The sequence below is a fragment of the Coregonus lavaretus genome (assembly GCF_964263955.1).
Source record: "Coregonus lavaretus genome assembly, chromosome: 17".
Classification (NCBI taxonomy): Eukaryota; Metazoa; Chordata; class Actinopteri; order Salmoniformes; family Salmonidae; genus Coregonus; species Coregonus lavaretus.
In genome coordinates, this window is record NC_140004.1 from 22,678,233 (window position 1) to 22,704,761 (window position 26,529).

At 40.5% G+C, this 26,529-nt stretch overlaps 1 protein-coding gene across 1 annotated transcript in view; it reads right to left on the bottom strand.

The window, feature by feature from the left end:
- Positions 1 to 26,529, bottom strand: part of LOC311144549 (PDZ and LIM domain protein 2-like) — a 76,437-nt gene that overhangs the window by 36,636 nt on the left and 13,272 nt on the right. The window contains exon 2 of the mRNA XM_084180579.1: positions 6,966 to 7,086. Within this exon, the coding sequence (XP_084036705.1) occupies positions 6,966 to 7,058 (93 nt within the window). The 5' untranslated portion in view covers positions 7,059 to 7,086. The remainder of the gene's footprint in view (positions 1 to 6,965; positions 7,087 to 26,529) is intronic.

The following is a 26,529-nucleotide window of genomic DNA, read 5'->3' on the forward strand; positions in this document are numbered from 1 at the left end:
AAGCAAACCGGATGGACATCATGAAAATGATCGGAGAGGTTGAGAGTAGAAGTAGTTAAGGAGAAAAAACAAACAAAATATAATTATTGTAAAATTGACTGTGTCCATAACATGTATATAGTAAGTATAAGCTGGAAGTAGAGGCCTAAGCATTGTTGTTTACTAGTTTACTCCAATTAGGGAAAGGGTGGTGGGGTTGTAAAGTAATAAAGGGGAATATATATATTTTTGAAGGATATATATGTATGTATGTATGTATGTATGTACAGTGGGGAGAACAAGTATTTGATACACTGCCGATTTTGCAGGTTTTCCTACTTACAAAGCATGTAGAGGTCTGTAATTTTTATCATAGGTACACTTCAACTGTGAGAGACAGAATCTAAAATAAAAATCCAGAAAATCACATTGTATGATTTTTAAGTAATTAATTTGCATTTTATTGCATGACATAAGTATTTGATCACCTACCAACCAGTAAGAATTCCGGCTCTCACAGACCTGTTAGTTTTTCTTTAAGAAGCCCTCCTGTTCTCCACTCGTTACCTGTATAAAATACACCTGTCCACACACTCAATCAAACAGACTCCAACCTCTCCACAATGGCCAAGACCAGAGAGCTGTGTAAGGACATCAGGGATAAAATAGTAGACCTGCACAAGGCTGGGATGGGCTACAGGACAATAGGCAAGCAGCTTGGTGAGAAGGCAACAACGGTTGGCGCAATTATTAGAAAATGGAAGAAGTTCAAGATGACGGTCAATCACCCTCGGTCTGGGGCTCCATGCAAGATCTCACCTCGTGGGGCATCAATGATCATGAGGAAGGTGAGGGATCAGCCCAGAACTACACGGCAGGACCTGGTCAATGACCTGAAGAGAGCTGGGACCACAGTCTCAAAGAAAACCATTAGTAACACACTACGCCGTCATGGATTAAAATCCTGCAGCGCACGCAAGGTCCCCCTGCTCAAGCCAGCGCATGTCCAGGCCCGTCTGAAGTTTGCCAATGACCATCTGGATGATCCAGAGGAGGAATGGGAGAAGGTCATGTGGTCTGATGAGACAAAAATAGAGCTTTTTGGTCTAAACTCCACTCGCCGTGTTTGGAGGAAGAAGAAGGATGAGTACAACCCCAAGAACACCATCCCAACCATGAAGCATGGAGGTGGAAACACCATTCTTTGGGGATGCTTTTCTGCAAAGGGGATAGGACGACTGCACCGTATTGAGGGGAGGATGGATGGGGCCATGTATCGCGAGATCTTGGCCAACAACCTCCTTCCCTCAGTAAGAGCATTGAAGATGGGTCGTGGCTGGGTCTTCACGCATGACAACGACCCGAAACACACAGCCATGGCAACTAAGGAGTGGCTCCGTAAGAAGGTCCTGGAGTGGCCTAGCCAGTCTCCAGACCTGAACCCAATAGAAAATCTTTGGAGGGAGCTGAAAGTCCGTATTGCCCAGCAACAGCCCCGAAACCTGAAGGATCTGGAGAAGGTCTGTATGGAGGAGTGGGCCAAAATCCCTGCTGCAGTGTGTGCAAACCTGGTCAAGACCTACAGGAAAAGTATGATCTCTGTAATTGCAAACAAAGGTTTCTGTACCAAATATTAAGTTCTGCTTTTCTGATGTATCAAATACTTATGTCATGCAATAAAATGCAAATTAATTACTTAAAAATCATACAATGTGATTTTCTGGATTTTTGTTTTAGATTCCGTCTCTCACAGTTGAAGTGTACCTATGATAAAAATTACAGACCTCTACATGCTTTGTAAGTAAGAAAACCTGCAAAATCAGCAGTGTATCAAATACTTGTTCTCCCCACTGTACGTACAGTGAGGGAAAAAAGTATTTCATCCCCTGCTGATTTTGTATGTTTGCCCACTGACAAAGAAATGATCAGTCTATAATTTTAATGGTAGGTTTATTTGAACAGTGAGAGACAGAATAACAACAAAGAAATCCAGAAAAACGCATGTCAAAAATGTTATAAATTGATTTGCATTTTAATAAGGGAAATAAGTATTTGACCCCGTCTCAATCAGAAAGATTTCTGGCTACCAGGTGTCTTTTATACAGGTAACGAGCTGAGATTAGGAGCACACTCTTAAAGGGAGTGCTCCTAATCTCAGCTTGTTACCTGTATAAAAGACACCTGTCCACAGAAGCAATCAATCAATCAGATTTCAAACTCTCCACCATGGCCAAGACCAAAGAGCTCTCCAAGGATGTCAGGGACAAGATTGTAGACCTACACAAGGCTGGAATGGGCTACAAGACCATCGCCAAGCAGCTTGGTGAGAAGGTGACAACAGTTGGTGCGACTACAATAAACGTCTGACCTCTGTGATTGCCAACAAGGGTTTTGCCACCAGGTACTAAGTCATATTTTGCAGAGGAGTCAAATACTTATTTCCCCTCATTAAAATGCAAATCAATTTATAAAATTTTTTGACATGCGTTTTTCTGGATTTGTTTGTTGTTATTCTGTCTCTCACTGTTCAAATAAACCTACCATTAAAAGTATAGACTGATCATGTCTTTGTCAGTGGGCAAACATACAAAATCAGCAGGGGATCAAATACTTTTTTCCCCTCACTATATATATATATATATATATATATATATATATATATATATATATATATATATATATATATAGATATATAGATATATATATATAGATATATAGATATATAGATATATATATATAGATATATAGATATATAGATATATATATATAGATATATATATAGATATATATAAAAACATTGGGGATTGGAAGTGATGCAGGCAATTACATTGATGGAAGTTACAATCTATCTGCAATATTAAGCTGATCTACCCCTTAGAATAAAAAAAAAAGATGAAAAAAAAAAAGGATTACCCATGGTTAGCAAGGTCATATCAGTCAGCTAACCATTTACAGTAACAGCAGTTCATTAATAGGTCAATACACACTAAATTGTATGCAGAAATTGAGAAATGTGGCACAGTATGGGCAGCAATTAATCAATTCATTAATAGATTCATAGAATGGAGTTAGAAAGGTGATGACCTACATTGAAAGGACAGGAAGTGTTGGCTGTACACTTGACCAGGCATTCCACATTTACCCCACCCACATTTGAACATTAAATTATCAAGTAGTTTTTTGGTTTTATATGCAAAAAAAATAAAAATATATTCAGTAATTTCACAGGATCAAAGTCAATGTGTAATTCAATTTTTAAATGCTTAGTATATGATAACAACGAAAAGTATAATAATATAATCTAAAAAATTTAGTGTTTTAAGTCACACAATTTTTGCAAAATCTGTGAAGACTCCAAGCACGAGAAAGGGTTTAAACATAGGTTGATTCAACTCATATATCTTATATAAACATGAAGAAAAAAAGCACATTATTATTAAGGACTATGTAACAGCTCCAAACAGTTGTCCACTACAAGAAATGCTCACTGGTACACTAGTTTATAGATGTGTGTGGACCTCCAACCTTCTTTGTAGTACCATTTGAAAGTTTAAATGTAAATTGTATTCCCATTGTAGTAAAAACATGAAACCCACCCTGTATTCAAGAGCATGTTGTGTCTCAACTGATGGCGGGCACAACACAAAAACCTCAGATTATACAACATGTGAAAAAGTTGACATGTTTTCAGATCATTTACATTTAAAAAGTATTTTTTTTTAATTACATTTTACTAAAAAAAAATCTAGAAATTCTAAAATTGCTTAACAACCCTGTTTGTAAGCTTGCAAAATGATATCAATGTGAACTGTTTATGTCTCATGGTATGGTAGGGTATGCAAAATAGGTCAACTCTTGAATTATATCTCTTGAATGTTTCGGCATTCAGGTCCAAAAAGTCACTTTCTGAGCACTTCTACAATAGGCAAATATATGCATGGAAATATTTGTTCAAATCAAAATGGAGTGCTATCAAAAAGTGATTGAATTCAAATGGATTTACCCAGAACAAAAACACACCAGCAAACGCTCACTCAGACAAACCAAAAAGCCCAAATGAGGAGATTAACTCGGGAGTATTGAGCACTTGTGAACAATGGAGAGCAGCCTGACTTTTGCCATTGACAAGGCTGGTCCACAATTAAAAACAGAAATAGGGAAAACAAAAATAAAAAACACAAAGACCCAATCAGTGAAGAGATGAGGCCTCCTTCATAAATCTCCAGCAGAAACATGGAAGATTGCAGAGAGAATGCCAGGCAACAGGGTGTTTGTCCATTTTGCAAAGCAAGAGGGCAGAGGTGCCATGTCTGTGGGGCCACTCGAGTGGCAATTAAGCGTTGCTGTGGCGACCCACAATGGTGCCTGCCTTTCCTGATCAGGGCACGCTTCAATTCACATAAAGTAAGGGTGCAGCTTTTCTCAGGGGTCTATGCCCGGCAGAAACAGGGGCAAGCTCTCTATTCAGGCCAACAGGACGGGAAAAGGGGGGCCAACCATGTTGTTTCAGTTTCAAGATGCAACCACTTCAGACGGACCAAAGCCATAGCTGCTTAACTAGAGAGGAGGAGGGAGAGGGGAAAATGCTGCTTCTCCAGTAGGTTTTACAACCACTTTCACTGATGAGTTCTCCCTCTCAGCATGGGTCCCTGTTTCTTCTAAGTGACTGTTTGATAGTTGAGACAATTCCCTGTGTTCCCTGCATGCTGGTGTTGTCGACTACATTGTAGACTAGAGGGAGGAAATGAGAAGGAATGCCACAAGAATGTCATCACAAGAAAGTAGCTATTTTTCAATCTCAGCATTTATGGGCTGACAAGAAATGATGCCTTTGAAGTCAACAACAGTCCCCCCAAAACACTATGCTCCACTTGCAGCATTGGCACCCTCCTACAGTGGGGAGAACAAGTATTTGATACACTGCCGATTTTGCAGGTTTTCCTACTTACAAAGCATGTAGAGGTCTGTAATTTTTATCATAGGTACACTTCAACTGTGAGAGACGGAAAAGCAGAACTTAATATTTGGTACAGAAACCTTTGTTTAAAATTACAGAGATCATACGTTTCCTGTAGGTCTTGACCAGGTTTGCACACACTGCAGCAGGGATTTTGGCCCACTCCTCCATACAGACCTTCTCCAGATCCTTCAGGTTTCGGGGCTGTCGCTGGGCAAAACGGACTTTCAGCTCCCTCCAAAGATTTTCTATTGGGTTCAGGTCTGGAGACTGGCTAGGCCACTCCAGGACCCTGAGATGCTTCTTACGGAGCCACTCCTTAGTTGCCCTGGCTGTGTGTTTCGGGTCGTTGTCATGCTGGAAGACTCAGCCACGACCCATCTTCAATGCTCTTACTGAGGGAAGGAGGTTGTTGGCCAAGATCTCGCGATACATGGCCCCATCCATCCTCCCCTCAATACGGTGCAGTCGTCCTGTCCCCTTTGCAGAAAAGCATCCCCAAAGAATGATGTTTCCACCTCCATGCTTCACGGTTGGGATGGTGTTCTTGGGGTTGTACTCATCCTTCTTCTTCCTCCAAACACGGCGAGTGGAGTTTAGACCAAAAAGCTATATTTTTGTCTCATCAGACCACATGACCTTCTCCCATTTCTCCTCTGGATCATCCAGATGGTCATTGGCAAACTTCAGACGGGCCTGGACATGCGCTGGCTTGAGCAGGGGGGACCTTGCGTGCACTGCAGGATTTTAATCCATGACGGCGTAGTGTGTTATTAATGGTTTTCTTTGAGACTGTGGTCCCAGCTCTCTTCAGATCATTGACCAGGTCCTGCCGTGTAGTTCTGGGATGATCCCTCAACTTCCTCATGATCATTGATGCCCCACGAGGTGAGATCTTGCATGGAGCCCCAGACCGAGGGTGATTGACCGTCATCTTGAACTTCTTCCATTTTCTAATAATTGCGCCAACAGTTGTTGCCTTCTCACCAAGCTGCTTCACACCAAGCCCAACCCAGCCTTGTGCAGGTCTACAATTTTATCCCTGATGTCCTTACACAGCTCTCTGGTCTTGGCCATTGTGGAGAGGTTGGAGGCTGTTTGATTGAGTGTGTGGACAGGTGTCTTTTATACAGGTAACGAGTTCAAACAGGTGCAGTTAATACAGGTAATGAGTGGAGAACAGGAGGGCTTCTTCAAGAAAAACTAACAGGTCTGTGAGAGCCGGAATTCTTACTGGTTGGTAGATGATCAAATACTTATGTCATGCAATAAAAAGCAAATTAATTACTTAAAAATCATACAATGTGATTTTCTGGATTTTTGTTTTAGATTCCGTCTCTCACAGTTGAAGTGTACCTATGATATGCTTTGTAAGTAGGAAAACCTGCAAAATCGGCAGTGTATCAAATACTTGTTCTCCCCACTGTATGTTTAAAAATGATTGGACCATTAAAGGTTTGAGGAATTATAGATCATTTCGTGGTAGTGAGGAACCAGGATGTGCAGTGGGCTGAGTGGCTGTGGGAGGCAAGGGGCAGTCTGCCCTGGGTTTCAGAGCGGCTGTGGCAGGCAGGGGGCAGTCTGCCCTGGGTTTCAGAGTGGCTGTGGCAGGGAGGGGGCAGTCTGCCCTGGATTTCCTGATTCTGTTTACAGAGGAGGAGAACTCTATGCTAATGTCTTTCCTTCTACAGCTACTGCTTCTTGTTGCCTCCTCACAAGCTTGGAAAATCAAGAATAGTAAAACACGTGCACACATGCATGCACACAGACACACACACATTGGTCCAACACTCAGCACCCACACCCCCTCAACCCTAACTATAATAACTGGTTTCCTCCTGATGTAGCTTTCATTCCAATCTGACTGGATACAGTAGTCAAGGAAACAGGTAGAAGGCAGCCAATGAAGATAAACAATGAGAGGAACAGAGAAGTACAGCAGAGACTGAGGAAGTTGAGTTGGCATGGCATGTTTTGCTTTACAGAGGATAGGGTGTGACAGACTAGCAGTAAGGTCATTAGCAATTACCTTGGAAATGGTTATCGCCTTCTTGAAGTCTCTTCCTCCATATATTCTAAACCCCCATGGAGACGGACCAATCAGGTTCACTGTCAGCGCCATCACGTGACCAGAGGTCACCACCCACTGCCTGTTCAAACCCAAGAGAGAGAGAGGAGAGATGTGAGAACTGCTGTAACCTGCATAGTCTGCCTCTTATCTCCTTCTACCTGACTTCCACTTGCCTAAATCCTATTGACATAACATTGTGTAACCACATCTAAAAGGAATGGAAGGAATCTGAAACCCAAAAGGCACATGACTGACATTGTTGAAGTTCCTGCAAACCGACCGTTTCATTAAATCCTTAAAATGTCCTTATGAGAAGAAAAAAATATTTTTTAAATAAAATAATAATAATAATAATAATAATAATAATAATAATAATAATAATAATAATGTGGTATTTTACCACAGGATAAAGGTCGAGTCAAACATTTCTGTTCCACAGAACTCTGTAATTTATTTTTCACCATGGACTTATTTCCATCTTATTTTTAAAGGGATCATAGCACAGGATGCTGCCCTTTCCCTTAGGAAGTGTGTGTTTTACAGTACGTCAATGCATCCGATGGGTACAGTATACACTTAGCCCCCATAACTCCATGCCCTTCTCAGAAACAACATTGACTGTAGTGTTTATCACTTGCACATGTGCTTGTGTTGAGACACTGACAGCTCCTGCTCCTTTCTAATTCATGCTGTGGTGACGAGATGGGGAGAAAACCTCGGCCCGACCGGCAGGCACACAGGCCCCACCACAGTGCAGAAGAGTCCCTATCCCTACACGCACTGCTGCTGGTGATTCAGTAGGAACAAGCCAAGGCTAGTAAGCAATGACCTTGTGAAAATACATACTTGAGTGCCATTAAGGCCATACTATTTCCTTCACAACACACACACACACACCTTGAAATAGGAGGAAATACATATATTTACTGTAGGCTCCAGTGGCGACCAGTCATTCTGTTTTGAGGCCCACCTGTTTAGCCCCCCCAAAAAAATAATTTGTATTTTTTTTTGCCTATTTTGCATGGAATTTTGGCATTAATACGTGTCACATATCCGTTTGCAAACAATGTAAAAAACAAAATCATTGAGTTAATAAAGCCGCATACAAACGTGGTCTCTTTTTTGCTTTCTTGAGTAAGGCAGCTCCAAAATGCAGGTGTTTCAGCCTAGCTCTGTGGTGGTGGGGCAGCAAGCGGAAAATACAGAGCGTACGGGTTGGTAATGTTCTCTAGTTGCGCTGTGATTGGCTCAGTGTTCTGTCACTCATGGGGACAATACATCCCCGCAAAATCTATGGGGAGAGCTCGAAAATTCAAGCCCCTTGGGTGCTGCCATAGATTTACATTAGAAGTGTCCATCCAAGAAGGCTCAAGGTTATTGGCCACAGATAAAATGACGTCAAATCACATTATATCTACCGTAGCTTTGATTGGACTGATCATGTCAACATCATACTTTCAAAATATTGGCTAGCAAGCTAGACAAGCAGTCATCATCATGAATCACGTCGACAATCTACTGGCAAATCCTTTTCAATCCTTGTCATATGAAGAGAAATTATAGATAAAAACGTGTCGTGCTCATCGGCCATAAACATTACACAAGTTGGAAATCGCAAATTCAACAATGAGTGGTTTGGAAGGAATCAGTGGCTAACTGCAAGCGTTGCAAAGCAATCACTAGCCTGCTATTCAGTGGAGTGGGTGTGTGGTCCAAGTCTGGGTTTAAGGGTCTCTTTTCCAAGCTTAAAAGGATAAACATTCACATGCCAGAAAAGGTTGAATACATTGGCCATGCTGTCAATCCGCATTCAAAACAACTGGAAACTCTGAAATCTTCAGTGAATTCAAGGCAACTGGGAACTGAAAAAAACGAGCTCCGACTGGGAAAATAAGTTTTGAATGGTCATCCAACTCGCAATTCCAAGTCGTGAACTCAGGCTTCTTTCTACAGCCCCGACCTGAAGATCACTGACATCATGATTCAACCTTCTTTTTTTCAGAGTTCCCAGTTGTCTTGAAAGCTCCATAAATCCAGAGAATGCCAGCCTTTGATGACAAAGTCAATGACAAAATGTGCCCACAAGAAGGACCGCCGCGCCACCTTCTTGTTCAAGTGAGCACAGCACAAGGTGAGTCCAAAAATGTATTGTATGCTGCTGCATAAATTATGTAATATGCCAGGGAGATATGTATACTGTAGCTAAGAAAGTAATACTAAATGTATGTTGTGTAGTAATCTGTTAGTAGCCCATGTGCCTCACCCTAATAATCTGGTCCCTTTCCCCCCTCATAATTTAGCCTCCTGTTCATACTTGGTGGTGCACATGTAGCCTATAGCATGTTTTAGAGAAATGTAATCATTGAATATTATAAGAGCTTTCATTGTCTGCTTATATGCCCCCTTTATTTATCCTACGGTTAGAATTTGGTGTACAGGGAGAATAATGTAAGAATGGCCCATGTTCTGAGTTCTGTCACAATACATTTCAAAAGTGCTGAACAAATAGTTATATTGACTACATCCGTCCTAGCTCACTCATTAATGTCTTAATCGAAATTACGGATTGCCTCTTATCCGCTAATCGTCCCCTTATGCCATAGTACATCTCAATTGTCAGTAGAAACCACATTTGTTTAAGCAAGTCAGCCATATCAGCAATGTTTTTTTTAAAGGCAGTAAATGAGGCTGAATGAACTGTTTTGCTGCCAGAAAAGGCTCCACGATAGCCAGGTGTAGCAGTGGTAAGGATTCACTCCATGGTGCTGAAAATAAATTCTGCTGTTGGGACAGCTTTATGTAGGCCCTAACAGTTTGTGGTCACCGTTTGTCACCGTTATAGTGCAATTTATATATTGTTTAGTGTTGTGTAGTGGCTTTGCTGGCATGCATCTACATATTTGGGGGTATATGTAGCTCAATGAATTCAACTTCACTTACCTGACAGCAACCTAAATTGCATAACATCAAGTTAAATATAGAAAAGAAAGCATGCTCAGTCTCGCAAATACTTGTCTTGAGAAATGAGGACGTTATTGTGTTAGAGTCTCTGTTGAAATCTGTTCTGTATACAGCCACAGAGAGTTGGTGTGGACTTGACACTAAACATGTTTGACCCAGAAACAAATGCTGACAAATCCTACATCAAAAGGCTGATGTTTCCTAATTCTGTATTCAGAAGTCCTTGTTATGTAACTATACAGCATTACTGTGTATGTAGGTCAGAGTTTGAAACAAAACATACTTGGACATATCAATATCTGAACCTTGGCACACCACGTGGCCACTTGCCTAATCTTATCATGTCTAGCAGGACTGAATGAACAACTGATCATCGGTGGAGAATGCACATGGACTGGGGATGAAGTCCCTGGTCTTAAATCTTCCTGTAAATATGATCCGTCTAGTTCCATATACCATAGTGTTAGAATTGAGGAGGTAATCTATCTTTAGGAGCCAAGGCTGGTTCCACAGCCACCCAGGCAGAAGCATAGCAGACAGTGAACCCAGTCAGCTAGGATCTGGGACATCTCTCCCTCCATAAACTGGCCCATTTCAGCCATCTACAGCCGTCTGTCTGTACATTCCACAAGGTTTTGGGACGTGCAGCACTAACCCACCCAGTCATTAGCACATTCAGGCAATTAGTGGGGTTACCAGGCTCTCCATCATTAACAGGCCTTAATTGCTGTGGCCATGAGAAACAGCCAAGGCCCCCGCTGTTGTTCCTGCTGTAATCCCTGGGGACAGACACCCTAAGGTTCCCAGCCTCTGGGCTGTTCAATTAGTCCGACGGACCAGGATCAGCAGCTCTCCCACTGGAGTCATTATCAACAAGGCACAGTGCTAATTCAGTTTATGGACCTACTTATCGCTGTAAAAGTGCTTGCTATTGGCAGTGTAAGGGTGATAGCTGTTTGCTATTGGTATAGTCAGTCAGTTAGGTCAGTTGGGGTGAAAGTGAGCTATTGACCTGAAATTCCGTTGGTACACAGATCATTACGGTAATACATTGACACTTCAGGTGTTAACCCTATCAGTCCTGAGACCCCAGCAAAAATCAGCTTTTCATTTATCTGACTTTTATTTATCTGCATGTCCAGCCCTTATATATAGCCACACATTTAAGTGTTTCACCATTTAATTTTTAGGACAACCAGGGCTACAAGTAGAAAACAAAACAATTTTATATACACTACTGGTCAAAAGTTTTAGAACACCTACTCATTCAAGGGTTATTCTTTATTTGTACTATTTTCTACATTGTAGAATAATATTGAAGACATCAGAACTATGAAATAACACATATGGAATCATGTAGTAACCAAAAAAGTGTTAAACAAATCAAAATATATTTTATATTTGAGATTCTTCAAATAGCCACCCTTTGCCTTGATGACAGCTTTGTACACTCTTGGCATTCTCTCAACCAGCTTCATGAGGTAGACACCTGGAATGCATTTAAATTAACAGGTGTGCCTTCTTAAAAGTTTGTGGAATTTAATGCGTTTGAGCCAATCAGTTGTGTTGAGACAAGGAATGAGGGGGTATACAGAATATATCCCTATCTGGTAAAAGACCAAGTCCATATTATGGCAAGAACAGCTCAAATAAGCTAAGAGAAACGACAGTCCATCATTACTTTAAGACATGAAGGTCTGTCAATACGGAACATTTCAAGAACTTAGAAGGTTTCTTCAAGTGCAGTCGCAAAAACCAAGCGCTATGATGAAAGTGGCTCTCATGAGGACCGCCACAGGAATGGAAGACCCAGAGTTACCTCTACTGCAGAGGATACATTCATTAGAGTTACTAGCCTCAGAAATTGCAGCCCAAATAAATGCTTCAGACACATCAACATCAACTGTTCAGAGGAGACTGTGTGAATCAGGCCTTCATGGTCGATTAGATCGGTGGAAATTTGTCCTTTGGTCTGGAGTCCAAATTTGAGATTTTTGGTTCCAACCGCCATGTCTTTGTGAGACGTGGTGTGGGTGAACGGATGATCTCTGCATGTGTATTTCCCACCATAAAGCATGGAGGAGAAGGTATTATGGTGTGGGGGTGCTTTGCTGGTGCACTGTCTGTGATTTCTTTAGAATTCAAGGCACTTAACCAGCATGGCTACCACAGCATTCTGCAGCGATACACCATCCCATCTGGTTTGGGCTTAGTCGGACTATCATTTGTTTTTCAACAGGACAATGACCCAACACACCTCCAGGCTGTGTAAGGGCTATTTTATCAAGAAGGAGAGTGATGGAGTGCTGCATCAGATGACTTGGCCTCCACAATCCCCCGACCTCAACCAAATTGAGATGGTTTGGGATGAGTCGGACCACAGAGTGAAGGAAAAGCAGCCAACAAGTGTTGGAAAAGCTGTTCCAGGTGAAGCTGTTGAGAGATTGCCAAGAGTGTGCAAAGCTCTCTTCAAGGCAAAGGGTAGATATTTGAAGAATCTCAAATATAAAATATTTTTTGATTTGTTTAACACTTTTGGCCCAGGTGGCACAAAATAATCAAAGGTCTGACTGCACGGAGATGCTTGGGAAAAATGGTTACAACGGGGGACCAGAGTGTTTGTGTCTCAGGTGAAGAGGGTGGATCTGATCTCCATCACCTAGGACTTGACATAGATTAAATAGATTAATCAAATCTCACATTGTTGTCAATTTTTGCTCAATCTTGCATGCTTTCTCAAACAGCTGTAACTGTATATGCATTCATAAATCAGGTCCTTTCTCGAGTTGGGCTCTGGGTTGTAACAACCGTTGAGCATCTGATCTTATGGTTGATTGTTGAGGAACTGGGCTGAGTGTATTAGAGTATATGTGAGTATGTGCGTGTGTGTTTATCCCACATCTGTTGCAAGGGGGTAAGGATGTTAGGGAGAATATAGGATGAACCACAATAATTGTTTGCTAAAATAATAATTGCTTGTCAAAAATGTAATGTAATACAATGGCAATCCGGGTTATAGGTTACAATCCTACGCATGAACTGCCGATATTATTACGCATATTAATTGATAATGATGGAAAATAAGATACGCAAGATATTTGAATAGATATATATATTTTTTTTAGATGAGAGCATTGGAAATGCTTTTGGCTGTTGACCAGCTTCTGTTTTGTGGGTGTCACTGTGTGCTGTTTTCGATGGATGGGTCCTGGCCTCTCAGGGGCCTAGGGGGACGGGGGTGGTATGCCGATCACTGGGATGATGGCCCAACTTGGGATGGGGAGGGGCTTCAGCGGGGGAATTAGTGGAGAACAATTGGAGGGTTACTTAGTAGCAATGCAAATATCATGGTAAAGCTATTTGGACACTCAATCACTATGGTATTTTTTATTGGTAAATTTACAAACATAATGATAAATAGATTTGAAACTTGTATCTGAATATGGTATTTTGTGAAATAAGTATAGCCAGTTATAATTGTAATGGCTTAGCAGATAATAACAAAAGAAGAACAATATTTATATGGCTCAAAGAGAAGGAATATAATATCTATTGTTTACAGGAAACTCATTCAACAATTCTAGATGAAGTTGCGTGGAAAAAGGAATGGGGGGGGGGGGGGATATACTTCTCCCATGGGCAAAGACACTCAAAAGGGGTGATGATATTAATTAACAATAATTTCGATCCGAATGTGCAAATTGTCCAAACAGATACGCAAGGTAGATGGATTATTTTGAATATGTTATTGGACCATAAACAGATATGGCTCATTAACCTTTACGGACCAAATAATGATGATCCACACTTCTTTGACAATATACAGTGGGGAGAACAAGTATTTGATACACTGCCGATTTTGCAGGTTTTCCTACTTACAAAGCATGTAGAGGTCTGTAATTTTTATCATAGGTACACTTCAACCGTGAGAGACGGAATCTAAAACAAAAATCCAGAAAATCACATTGTATGATTTTTAAGTAATTCATTTGCATTTTATTGCATGACATAAGTATTTGATCACCTACCAACCAGTAAGAATTCCGGCTCTCACAGACCTGTTAGTTTTTCTTTAAGAAGCCCTCCTGTTCTCCACTCATTACCTGTATTAACTGCACCTGTTTGAACTCGTTACCTGTATAAAAGACACCTGTCCACACACTCAATCAAACAGACTCCAACCTCTCCACAATGGCCAAGACCAGAGAGCTGTGTAAGGACATCAGGGATAAAATTGTAGACCTGCACAAGGCTGGGATGGGCTGCAGGACAATAGGCAAGCAGTTTGGTGAGAAGGCAACAACTATTGGCACAATTATTAGAAAATGGAAGAAGTTCAAGATGACGGTCAATCACCCTCGGTCTGGGGCTCCATGCAAGATCTCACCTCGTGGGGCATCAATGATCATGAGGAAGGTGAGGGATCATCCCAGAACTACACGACAGGACCTGGTCAATGACCTGAAGAGAGCTGGGACCACAGTCTCAAAGAAAACCATTAGTAACACACTATGCCGTCATGGATTAAAATCCCTGCTCAAGCCAGCGCATGTCCAGTCCCGTCTGAAGTTTGCCAATAACCATCTGGATGATCCAGAGGAGGAATGGGAGAAGGTAATGTGGTCTGATGAGACAAAAATATAGCTTTTTGATCTAAACTCCACTCGCCGTGTTTGGAGGAAGAAGGAGGATAAGTACAACCCCAAGATCACCATCCCGACCATGAAGCATGGAGGTGGAAACATCATTCTTTGGGGATGCTTTTCTGCAAAGGGGACAGGACGACTGCACTGTATTGCGGGGAGGATGGATGGGGCCATGTTGCGAGATCTTGGCCAACAACCTCCTTCCCTCAGTAAGAGCATTGAAGATGGGTCGTGGCTGGGTCTTCCAGCATGACAACGACCCGAAACACACAGCCAGGGCAACTAAGGAGTGGCTCCGTAAGAAGCATCTCAAGGTCCTGGAGTGGCCTAGCCAGTCTTCAGACCTGACCCCAATAGAACATCTTTGGAGGGAGCTGAAAGTCTGTATTGCCCAGCGACAGCCCCGAAACCTGTAGGATCTGGAGAAGGTCTGTATGGAGGAGTGGGCCTAAATCCCTGCTGCAGTGTGTGCAAACCTGGTCAAGACCTACAGGAAACGTATGATCTCTGTAATTGCAAACAAAGGTTTCTGTACCAAATATTAAGTTCTGCTTTTCTGATGTATCAAATACTTATGTCATGCAATAAAATGCAAATTAATTACTTAAAAATCATACAATGTGATTTTCTGGATTTTTGTTTTAGATTCCGTCTCTCACAGTTGAAGTGTACCTATGATAAAAATTACAGACCTCTACATGCTTTGTAAGTAGGAAAACCTGCAAAATCGGCAGTGTATCAAATACTTGTTCTCCCCACTGTATATAATAAATGATCAACCCTGCAAGCAATTCAAGACTCTATTATTATGGTGGGAGATTATAATACCGTTTTAAATAGCTCAATGGACCGTAAAGGAAATCACACTACAAACAATCACCCTCATGCTCTTAAGGAAATCGTGAATGTCATGGATACATTAGAACTAGTAGATATATGGAGGCTTAAATATCCTGATCTAGTGAGATATACACATGGCAGAGACTCAATTAAGCTAGTCATCTTGACTTCTTTCTTATGTCATTCTCGTTGGCACCAAAAGTTTAAAAAGTGTTGATAGGGGACAGAATGCGGTCGGACCAGCATATAATTGGCATATACATTAGTCTTACTGAATTTCCACGTAGGCGAGGATATTGGAAATGTAATCAAAGCCTATTGGAAGATAACTTGTTTTTAACTAGGACAGAGGAATTTATAACTGTTTTTTTCCGACATAACATACAGTGAGCGAAAAAAGTATTTGATCCCCTGCTGATTTTGTACGTTTGCCCACTGACAAAGAAATGATCAGTCTATATTTTAATGGTATGTTTATTTGAACAGTGAGAGACAGAATAACAACAACAAAATCCAGAAAAATTTGTCAAAAATGTTATAAATTGATTTGCATTTAAATGAGGGAAATATGTATTTGAACCCCTCTCAATCAGAAAGATTTCTGGCTCCCAGGTGTCTTTTATACAGGTAACGAGCTGAGATTAGGAGCACACTCTTAAAGGGAGTGCTCCTAATCTCAGCTTGATACCTGTATAAAAGACACCTGTCCACAGAAGCAACAAATCAATCAGATTCCAAACTCTCCACCATGGCCAAGACCAAAGAGCTCTCCAAGGATGTCAGGGACAAGATTGTAGACCTACACAAGGTTGGAATGGGCTACAAGACCATCGCCAAGCAGCTTGGTGAGAAGGTGACAACAGTTGGTGCAATTATTCGCAAACGGAAGAAACACAAAAGACCTCTCAATCTCCCTCCGCCTGGGGCTCCATGCAAGATCTCACCTCGTGGAGTTGCAATGATCATGAGAACGGTGAGGAATCAGCCCAGAACTACACGGGAGGATCTTGTCGATGATCTCAAGACAGCTGGGACCATAGTCACCAATAAAACAATTGGTAACACACTACGCCGTGAAGGACTGAAATCCTGCAGCGCCCGCAAGGTCCCCCTGCTCAAGAAAGCACATATACAGGCCCGTCTGAAGTTTGCCAAAGAACATCTGAATGATTCAGAGGAGAACTGGGTGAAAGTGTTGTGGTCAGATGAGACCAAAATGGAGCTCTTTGGCATCAACTCAACTCGCCGTGTTTGGAGGAGGAGGAATGCTGCCTATGACCCCAAGAACACCATCCCCACCGTCAAACATGGAGGTGGAAACATTATGCTTTGGGGGTGTTTTTCTGCTAAGGGGACAGGACAACTTCACCGCATCAAAGGGACGATGGACGGGGCCATGTACCGTCAAATCTTGGGTGAGAACCTCCTTCCCTCAGCCAGGGCATTGAAAATGGGTCGTGGATGGGTACTCCAGCATGACAATGACCCAAAACACACGGCCAAGGCAACAAAGGAGTGGCTCAAGAAGAAGCACACCTTAATCCCATAGAACATCTGTGGAGGGAGCTGAAGGTTTGAGTTGCCAAACGTCACCCTCGAAACCTTAATGACTTGGAGAAGATCTGCAAAGAGGAGTGGGACAAAATCCATCCTGAGATGTGTGCAAACCTGGTGGCCAACTACAAGAAACATCTGACCTCTGTGATTGCCAACAAGGGTTTTGCCACCAAGTACTAAGTCATGTTTTGCAGAGGGGTCAAATACTTATTTCCCTCATTAAAATGCAAATCAATTTATAACATTTTTGACATGCGTTTTTCTGGATTTTTGTTGTTGCTATTCTGTCTCTCACTGTTCAAATAAACCTACCATTAAAATTATAGACTGATCATGTCTTTGTCAGTGGGCAAATGTACAAAATCAGCAGGGGATCAAATACTTTTTTCCCCTCACTGTAGGTACAGTAAATCCCCTTATTGTATGGGACACCTTTAAACTTGTCTTTAGAGGCCATGCAATGCAGTACTCATACCGAAAACAAAAGCAATTTAGGTCAAAAAAGTCCATACTAACAAAGGAAATAGAAGGTCTCACAGAACAGATACAGGTAAAAGTCAGTAAATTAGAATATTTTGAAAAACTTGATTTATTTCAGTAATTGCATTCAAAAGGTGTAACTTGTACATTATATTTATTCATTGCACACAGACTGATGCATTCAAATGTTTATTTCATTTAATTTTGATGATTTGAAGTGGCAACAAATGAAAATCCAAAATTCCGTGTGTCACAAAATTAGAATATTGTGTAAGGGTTACATTTTGAAGACACCTGGTGCCACAAAATAATCAGCTGATTAACTCAAAACACCTGCAAAGGGCTTTAAATGGTCTCTCAGTCCAGTTCTGAAGCCTACACAAACATGGGGAAGACTTCAGATTTGACAGCTGTCCAAAAGGCGACCATCGACACATTGCACAAGGAGGGAAAGACACAAAAGGTTATTGCAGAAGAGGCTGGCTGTTCTCAGAGCTCTGTGTCCAAACACATTAATAGAGAGGCAAAGGGAAGGAAAAACTGTGGTCAGAAAAAGTGTACAAGCGATAGGGATCACCGCGCCCTAGTCAAGATTGTGAAAAAAAACCCATTCAAAAATGTGGGGGAGATTCACAAGGAGTGGACAGCTGCTGGAGTCAGGGCTTCAAGATCCACCACCAAGAGACGCTTGAAAGACATGGGTTTCAACTGCCGCATACCTCGTGTCAAGCCACTGTTGACCAAGAAACAGCGCGAAAAGCGTCTCACATGGGCTAAGGAAAAAAAGAGCTGGACTGCTGCTGAGTGGTCTAAAGTCATGTTTTCTGACGAAAGCAAATTTTGCATTTCCTTTGGAAATCGAGGTCCCAGAGTCTGGAGGAAGACAGGAGAGGCACAGGATCCACGTTGCCTGAAGTCTAGTGTAAAGTTTCCACCATCAGTGATGGTTTGGGGTGCCATGTCATCTGCTGGTGTCGGTCCACTCTGTTTCCTGAGATCAAGGGTCAACGCAGCCGTCTACCAGCAAGTTTTAGAGCACTTCATGCTTCCTGCTGCTGACCTGCTCTATGGAGATGGAGATTTCAGGTTCCAACAGGACTTGGCGCCTGCACACAGCGCAAAATCTACCCGTGCCTGGTTTACGGACCATGGTATTTCTGTTCTAAATTGGCCAGCCAACTCCCCTGACCTTAGCCCCATAGAAAATCTGTGGGGTATTGTGAAAAGGAAGATGCAGAATGCCAGACCCAACAACGCAGAAGAGTTGAAGGCCACTATCAGAGCAACTTGGGCTCTCATAACACCTGAGCAGTGCCAGAAACTCATCGACTCCATGCCACGCCGCATTAATGCAGTAATTGAGGCAAAAGGAGCTCCAACCAAGTATTGAGTATTGTACATGCTCATATTTTTCATTTTCATACTTTTCAGTTGGCCAACATTTCTAAAAAATCCCTTTTTTGTATTAGCCTTAAGTAATATTCTAATTTTGTGACACACGGAATTTTGGATTTTCATTTGTTGCCACTTCAAATCATCAAAATTAAATGAAATAAACATTTGAATGCATCAGTCTGTGTGCAATGAATAAATATAATGTACAAGTTACACCTTTTGAATGCAATTACTGAAATAAATCAAGTTTTTCAAAATATTCTAATTTACTGACTTTTACCTGTAGATAGCAATAAAAACTGTAACAGAGGCTCAGAATAAATGACAGGAAAAACAAAAAGAAATGGAGAAACTTATTCAAGAAAGATCAACTGTAATATATTATAAAAATAAAGCAAACTGGATGGAATATGGGGAAAAATGCACCAAATTATTTTTTAAACTTCAACATAGGAATGTTACTAAAAAGAATTTACTGAAACTGGTTACAAATGACGGAGTCACCCATGATTCACCAAGTGATATTTTGAAGGAGGAAACAAAGTACTTTAAGTGTATGTTTTCGTTTCAGTCACCTCCATATCCTCTAACTGAAGCTAATTGTAGAGATTTTTGATAATGTCAAATTAACAGCCATACAGAAAGACGCATTTGAAGGTGAAATTACAGAGGAGGAACTTCTGGATGCAATTAAAGACTAAGTCCGGGAAAACTCCAGGGTTGGATGGCATACCAGTTGAGGTATACCAAACCTTTTTTGATATACTTAGAGGACCGTTATTAGCATGTTTGATCCACTCCTATGTAAATGGTAGATTATCAGACACTCAGGAAGAAGGTCTGATTTCATTATTACTGAAACAGGATACAAGTGGAAAATATAAAGATCCAGTCCATTTTAAAAAATGGAGGCCCCTTAACACTTCAGTGTTGTGATGCAAAAATTCTAGCAAAATGTATAGCACATAGAATTAAAAAGGTATTGTCGGACATTATTCATTCTAATCAGACAGGTTTTTTACATGGACGATACATTGGTGATAATATAAGGCAAGTCCTGGAAACAATAGAACACTATGAAAAATCTGGGAAACCAGGCCTGCTATTAACAGCAGACTTCGAAAAGGCATTTGATAAAGTACAACTGGGGTTTATATATAAATGCCTGGAGCATTTCAATTTTGGAAAATCTCATAAATTGGGTTAAAATCATATATTAGTAACCCTAGGTGTAAAATAATAAATAATGGCTATTTCTCTGAAATGTTTTAAACTGTCAAGAGGAGTGAAACAAGGTTGTCCACAATCGTCATATTTATTTATTATGGCCATCGAGATGTTAGCTATTAAAATCAGACCCAACAATAAAATCAAGGGATTAGAAATCCAGGGCTTAAAAACAAAGGTGTTATTGTACGCTGATGATTCATGTTTTCTTTTAAATACACAACTTGAATCCCTCCACAGCCTCATAGAGGATGTAGACACATTTTCTAACCTCTCTGGATTACAACCAAATTATGATAAATGTACTATATTACGTATTGGATCACTAAAAAATACAACTTTTACATCACCATGTAGTTTACCAATAAAATGGTCTGATGGTGATATACTCGGAATACATATCCCAAATGAAATAAATGATCTCACTCCAATACATTTTAATAGAAAGTTAGCAAAAATAGATAAGATCTTGCTACAATGGAAAGGTAAATACCTGTCAATTTCTGGAAAAATCACCCTTTAGTATTATCCCAGTTTACCTATTTGCTTATGGTCTTGCCTATGCCTAGCGAACAGTTTTTTTAATTATATGAGAAAGAAATATTCCATTTTATTTGGAACGACAAGCCAGACAAAATTAAACGGGCCTATTTATATAATGAATATGAATTCGGAGGACAGAAATTATTAAATATTAAAGCATTAGACCTATCACTAAAAGCTTCAGTCATACAAAAGTTATACTTAAATCCGAATTAGTAAGATTGTCTCACCCAATGTTCAAGAATGGCCTTTTTCCCTTTATTCAGATTACAACCTCTCACTTTCAGTTATTTGAAAAGGAAATCATCTCCCAAATATCACTATTTCTAAATCAAGCCATAGAAAGTTGGTTGCAATTTCAATTTAATCCTCCAGAAACTACAGAACAAATAATGCAACAAATATTGTGGTTAAACTCAAATATACTAATTGACAAATAAACTTTTTTTTTTTAACAAAATGTTTAAAAAAGGTATAATCTTCATAAATGATATCATCGGTAGGACTGGTGGAGTTATGTCGCACATTCAGCTAACAAAAACATATGGAAATGTCTGCTCTACCCAAAATTACAACCAAATAATTGCAGCATTACCACAAAAATGGAAGAGAAAAGTGGAAGGGGGGAAAAGTAAGGAACTTGTCTGTCGGCCTTGCATTAAAGAACATCATTGGTTAAAGAAAATTGTGATAAATAAAAAAGTATACCAGTTTCATTTAAGGACCAAAGGATTGACAGCCGTCCCATATAGATTGACGTACCAATTCCATGGCATAGTGTTTATGAACTGATATGCAAAACGATGCCGGATTCAAAACCTATAATTTTTCAATTTAAATTATTATATACAATTCTTGCTACCAATAGAATGTTATTTATATGGGGATACAATCTTCCCAGCTCTGCAGATTTTGCTGCGAAGAGACAGAATCATTAGATCATTTGTTTTTGTACTGTCCATTTGTAGCTTGTTTTTGGACACAGGTTCAGGAATGGCTAAAGGATTGCAATATTTACCTGGAGCTAACCCTGCAGATAGCACTATAATATAATAATAATAATAATAATAATAATAATAAGCCATTTAGCAGACGCTTTTATCCAAAGCGACTTATAGTCATGTGTGCATATATTTTTACTTATGGGTGGTCCCGGGGATCGAACCCACTACCCTGGCGTTACAAGCGCCATGCTCTACCAATTGAGCTACAGAGGACCACATGTTTTCCCAGCACTACCGGGTGATCTGAAATGTCATAGTTAATCGATCAATAATATGATAATACTTTTAGCAAAAAAGTTTATTTTCAATTTACAATCTGTAGAAACAATGAGAATAGAAAGGTTCAGAACTTTTGTAAACATCACAGTACAGTTGAAAAATATATGGCAAATAGAAATCCAATATGGATGGTGTTAAGAGATAGATGGGTGGTATTGAATGAAGTTGAAGGATGGGACTAATAACAAGATAACTAATAATGTAAAGCATACTGTGTCAATAATAAGTATATAGGTTATAGGTTGAGAGATTTTGTGAAAGAGCACAGTTAGAAAGATATGGCATATAGAAGCAAACCGGAGAGGGTAGAGGAGGTAGAGAGGTCAAGGGTAGAGGAATTTCAAGAGTAAAAACAAACAAAATATAATTATTGTAAAAATGACTGTGTCCATAAAATGTATATAGTAAGTATAAGCTGGAAGTAGAGGCCTAAGCATTGTTCACTAGTTTACTCCAATTAGGGAAGGAGTGGTGGGGTTGGAAAGTAATAAAGGGAAATATATTTTTTTAAAGGATATGTGTGTGTATGCATGCATGTATATACATATTTGCGAGAAGAAAAAAAAACATGGGGGATTGGAAGTGATGCAGACAATTACATTTATGGAAGTTACAATCTATTTGCAATATTAAAGCTGATCTACCCCCTAAAAATAAAATTAAAAAATACAACCTGATAAAAATGAATTTATATGAATGCTGTAAGTACAGATATTGTTTGCTGAATGGGGAATGAATATCCAATTAGTCAGTGACAACTGTGTGGAGTTTGGAGTTTGTGACAGCAATTTGAGCTTATAACAGTAATAGACACCATGTCCTGTGATCTATGTAGAATAACCCCTTCTCGTCAAAACACCTGTGTAGCTTGTGAGCATCATAGAGCAACACGTTACAAGTGCGAGTTTGAGAGCCTCAGCTTTCCATAGATATCTTTTAATAGTTTGTAGCTCAAAATCGTTCGGACTCTACAGTAGGGTATGGCGGTATCCAGATTTTCATATCATTCTGTCCTTCTCTCATTCCGGGAGTTACGGTATTTTACCGGCTTAGTAAACACGGGGGCACCAAAAACGCAAAAATAACTTTAGACGTCTTACCAGAATGTTAACAAAATTAGCACAAGTAATAGCGAATTTCTGGAGGCTGCTAGCTAAATAGGCAAACAAGCGCAAACGAAAATAAACAAATTGCAAAGACAGGCAATCGAGCTCATAAAGTTATACATATACAGCGGGGGAAAAAAGTATTTAGTCAGCCACCAATTGTGCAAGTTATCCCACTTAAAAAGATGAGAGAGGCCTGTAATTTTAATCATAGGTACACGTCAACTATGACAGACAAAATGAGAAAAAAGAATCCAGAAAATCACATTGTAGGATTTTTTATGAATTTATTTGCAAATTATGGTGGAAAATAAGTATTTGGTCAATAACAAAAGTTTCTCAATACTTTGTTATATACCCTTTGTTGGCAATGACACAGGTCAAACGTTTTCTGTAAGTCTTCACAAGGTTTTCACACACTGTTGCTGGTATTTTGGCCCATTCCTCCATGCAGATCTCCTCTAGAGCAGTGATGTTTTGGGGCTGTCGCTGGGCAACACAGACTTTCAACTCCCTCCAAAGATTTTCTATGGGGTTGAGATCTGGAGACTGGCTAGGCCACTCCAGGACCTTGAAATGCTTCTTACGAAGCCACTCCTTCGTTGCCCGGGCGGTGTGTTTGGGATCATTGTCATGCTGAAAGACCCAGCCACGTTTCATCTTCAATGCCCTTGCTGATGGAAGGAGGTTTTCACTCAAAATCTCACGATACATGGCCCCATTCATTCTTTCCTTTACACGGATCAGTCGTCTGGTTCCTTTGCAGAAAAACAGCCCCAAAGCATGATGTTTCCACCCCCAGGCTTCACAGTAGGTATGGTGTTCTTTGGATGCAACTCAGCATTCTTTGTCCTCCAAACACGACGAGTTGAGTTTTTACCAAAAAGTTATATTTTGGTTTCATCTGACCATATGACATTCTCCCAATCCTATTCTGGATCATCCAAATGCACTCTAGCAAACTTCAGACGGGCCTGGACATGTACTGGCTTAAGCAGGGGGACACGTCTGGCACTGCAGGATTTGAGTCCCTGGCGGCGTAGTGTGTTACTGATGGTAGGCTTTGTTACTTTGGTCCCAGCTCTCTGCAGGTCATTCACTAGGTCCCCCCGTGTGGTTCTGGGATTTTTGCTCACCGTTCTTGTGATCATTTTGACCCCACAGGGTGAGATCTTGCGTGGAGCCCCAGATCGAGGGAGATTATCAGTGGTCTTGTATGTCTTCCATTTCCTAATAATTGCTCCCACAGTTGATTTCTTCAAACCAAGCTGCTTACCTATTGCAGATTCAGTCTTCCCAGCCTGGTGCAGGTCTACAATTTTGTTTCTGGTGTCCTTTGACAGCTCTTTGGTCTTGGCCATAGTGGAGTTTGGAGTGTGACTGTTTGAGGTTGTGGACAGGTGTCTTTTATACTGATAACAAGTTCAAACAGGTGCCATTAATACAGGTAACGAGTGGAGGACAGAGGAGCCTCTTAAAGAAGAAGTTACAGGTCTGTGAGAGCCAGAAATCTTGCTTGTTTGTAGGTGACCAAATACTTATTTTCCACCATAATTTGCAAATAAATTCATTAAAAATCCTACAATGTGATTTTCTGGATTTTTTTTTCTCATTTTGTCTGTCATAGTTGACATGTACCTATGATGAAAATTACAGGCCTCTCATCTTTTTAAGTGGGAGAACTTGCACAATTGGTGGCTGACTAAATACTTTTTTCCCCCACTGTATTAGGTAGGAGCTACTGAATGTGATTTTTGGTGAGTTTGGACATTTACAAGTGAATGTAAACGAGAGACATTGTGCAAATGAATAAAGTTGACGCATGCTTGACTGAAGAAGGAAAAGTACTGGCTCTGGAGCAGAATGTTTACATGCGGCGTCTGTGTTGTGTCTGAAGTTGCTAGGCCAATGGGCCTGCCTGCTCTGCTCAGAGAAGATTGGGGAGGGGCAGACAGAGATGAAAACTGAGAAAATCAAAAAGATTGCAGTGGCAGCTGTACAGATAACTTATCCAAAAGGGCTTTGACTTCTCAAACACAGTAGAAAGTGAACAATATTATGCCTATTATGCAATATTTCACCTAATTACTTGGATAAGTAGCAAGTTAAACTTAGGGGTCGCGTTAATGCAGAATTTTGTTTTTCACGCAGGAAAAAAAGATAGAAACGCATAAGAAATATCTTGCTGCGTTTTGTAAACACAGATCTAAAATGCTTCTTATTGTAATTTCTGCTCGGCAGACAAATGTTATGCTTCTGTTGCACTTCACTCCGATGAGAATTTATGAACAGGCATTCTATCAGCAGACAGTAGCGATCAGTGTAGCTACTTTTCTCCAGTACTTTTCTCAGTGTAGCCAGCCTACTTTTCTCAGGTAAAATTCAAGATTAACTTTAAGCAAAATATTAGGAAATGTAGCTGGCTGCAGTCTTTCTATGATAAAGCTTCCCTGAGACAGTTTGACAGTTTGTGCAGAAATTCTTCGGTTGTGCAAACCCACAGCTTCATCAACTGTCCGGGTGGCTGGTCTCAGACAATCCCGCAGGTGTAGAAGCCGGATGTGGAAGTCCTGAGCTGGCGTGGTTCCACGTGGTCTGCGATGGTGAGGCCAGTTGAACGTACTGCCAAATTCTCTAAAAACGACATTGAAGACGGCTTATGGTAGAGAAATGAACATTCAATTCTCTGGCGGACATTCCTTCAGTCAGCATGCCAATTGCACACTCCCTCAAAACTTGAGACATCGGTGGCATTGTGTTGTGTGGCATTTTAGAGTGGTCTTTTATTGTCCCCAGAACAAGTTGCACCCGTGTAATGATCATGCTGTTTAATCAATTTCTTGATATGCCAAACCTGTCAGGAGGATGGATTATCTTGGCAAAGGAGAAATGCTAACTAACAGGGATGTAAAAAAACAAAAAAACATTGGCACAACATTTGAGAGAAATAAGCTTTTTGTGCGTATGGAAAATGTTGGGGATCTTTGATTTCTGCTCATGAAACATGGGACCAACACTTTACATGTTGTGTTTATATTTTTGTTCAGTGTACATTATGAAGCTTACCGTAGTTCCCTAGAACAGTTGAGCCAGTCAAGGGTTTGTTTGTAAATAGCACAATGGGAGAAAGCAGGAGCAGGTGAGTGAAGCTGTGTATTGACAGGCGTGGCGTTTTATTATTGAAAGTCTTTTTTTTTTTTGCTTCAATTGAGTGATCAGGGAAGTACAACTATAGAATTCCTCCACAGAAAATACATTAGTGCAACACATTCGGCAGAAAATAGCTTCATTTTCATCAGATGACAACAGAAGTACAACGTTATTTGGCTGGGAGCCACACAAGTAAATGAGCTTACAATGAAAAGGCAAGGTCTTTTTTGGAAGAATTATGCATGGCCATCATATTTCTAAATGCGGTTTGCTGATGTCAACGTTGTGAACAGAGTGCCCCATGGTGGCGGTGGGGTTATGGTATTGGCAGGCA